General features: G+C 55.3%; 1 protein-coding gene across 1 annotated transcript in view; it reads right to left on the bottom strand.

Annotated features, from left to right (window-relative positions):
- Positions 1-1,845, bottom strand: part of VOLCADRAFT_107382 (uncharacterized protein) — a gene marked incomplete at its 3' end in the record, with an annotated part of 12,334 nt that overhangs the window by 1,413 nt on the left and 9,076 nt on the right. The window contains exons 16-19 of the mRNA XM_002956777.1: positions 1,661-1,762; positions 1,399-1,539; positions 287-372; positions 4-92 (exon numbers count right to left, since the gene is read on the bottom strand). Coding sequence (XP_002956823.1) covers positions 4-92; positions 287-372; positions 1,399-1,539; positions 1,661-1,762 — 418 coding nt within the window. The remainder of the gene's footprint in view (positions 1-3; positions 93-286; positions 373-1,398; positions 1,540-1,660; positions 1,763-1,845) is intronic.

Consider the following 1,845-nt stretch of genomic DNA (forward strand, 5'->3'; position numbering starts at 1 on the left):
GACCGCAGCAGAGATCCATGATAAGGCCCGTGGCAGCTTCAGCCCGCATCCTGATGAGAGCCTTGCCGTACTTCTTGAGCGCCTCAGCTCGCCTGAGGTGGTTGTGGAGTTAGTTACATGTTGGTTGGTTGGTTGTTGTTAGCTCATTGGTTGGTTGTAGCAAGATTAGAGAAAGATAACGTACGGCAATGACACATGCACACCTTCTGCGGTATACGTATCGAAAGTCCCTACCCCTATCCCCAAAACACAACACACATAAACACATAAACACATGCGCACGCACCTTTTCCGGGACAGCTCCTCCAGGAAGGCGATCGCCTCGTCCGCATCGCCCAGCTCGTCCAATAAAATATCCAATACGGAATCGATCTGGGGTTGGGGAGAAGCAGCGACATATGTGAATCAACCGTTCGATCAGTGATGTATTTTTTAATACGAGGAGCGATTTACGTAAAAATAGTAAAAGTACGATAACGGAGCATATACACACAGAAATTGACACAGACATTCACACACACACATACACACACGCGCTCCAATCCCCCCCGCCCCCGGTGCTTGGATAGGGTTTCAGGACACCGCGGTCTGTTGCCATCAACTTCATCTAACGGACAAGATCTGCAGCTTCAGCACCAGGGTTCGACACTGACCTTCCCGAAACTTGCGGGCTCCCCCGTACCTCCCAAATTTTCCTTACGGAGGGGCCCCCGTACCAGGCTCCTGTACCGGCCGAAAACCTTACGGGGGCCCCCGTAACCCCCGCAAAACCTTTACGGGGGCACTGTCCTTGGCTGAAACGCTGTGGAAAGTGACGCTTTGCATTTTTTTGCCCTGTAAATCGTTATTTTCGTTATTTTCTCGCGCTTCTTGGAGGGCGGTGGATTAGGAGGCCCTTGGTCACCTCCTGACGACTCATTGTCTGCCATCGCTGGATGTTACAGACCAGAAGCTATAAAAGTATTATGAAAAGTTTAGTTAAATATTGCAATATGAATTATGTCTGCCAAGTGTGTGGCCTTACCCTTTATATGGTCCGTCCTCTCCCCTACAGGGTCCCGTACGGCCTCTTATAAATCCTTAAAATCCTTACGGGAGCCACCGTAACCGGCCTTCGGCCGGTCCGGGGGCGGCCCCGTACGGGGCGCTTCGCGCCCCAAAATCCTTACGGGAGCCACCGAAAAGTCCTACGGGCCCTGACGGGGATACCGAAAAAAGGCCAAAAACTTACGGGCCCCGTACGGGGTGTCGAACCCTGTTCAGCACACACCCACCTCAACACCATACCAAGACCCCCCCCGGCAAGTCACCCTGAACAATACACACACACGAAGGCCCATGCACACGCACATACGTACATATACACACGCACACACACACACAAACATACCCACGCACCTGCCCCGCCGCGTCCGCAACCCACAGTGCGTGTTCCGCGTATCCCGCCCCTCGCAAGACTCGAATCGCCGTGTCGGGATCGAACAGGAGACCTGTCGCTGCTGCGGATGCCAAGGAGGACGTACCCGCTTGCGCATCAGCCTGCAAGCAGAGACAGTAAAACGTGAGGTGATGATGACAGAATACGGCACGGTACGACATGCCACACCCCAAACCTAAAAAAGATGAACATGTCGTACACACATGCACGCATACGGCACACCTGCTTCTGCTGCTTGCGTGCACCGCCTCCGCCTCCGCCAGCCTTTCGCGACGACGATGACGCTACTGTGGCGGCGGCGGCGGCCTCCGCCGCCGCAGCAGCCTCCGCCGCCGCGGCGGCGGCGGCTGACTTCAGGTGTCGTCGCGGCCGTCTCGGCGTCAAATTGCCTTGGCCTGAGCTGGCGG

Source organism: Volvox carteri (assembly GCF_000143455.1).
Source record: "Volvox carteri f. nagariensis unplaced genomic scaffold VOLCAscaffold_65, whole genome shotgun sequence".
In the NCBI taxonomy this organism is placed as follows: domain Eukaryota; kingdom Viridiplantae; phylum Chlorophyta; class Chlorophyceae; order Chlamydomonadales; family Volvocaceae; genus Volvox; species Volvox carteri.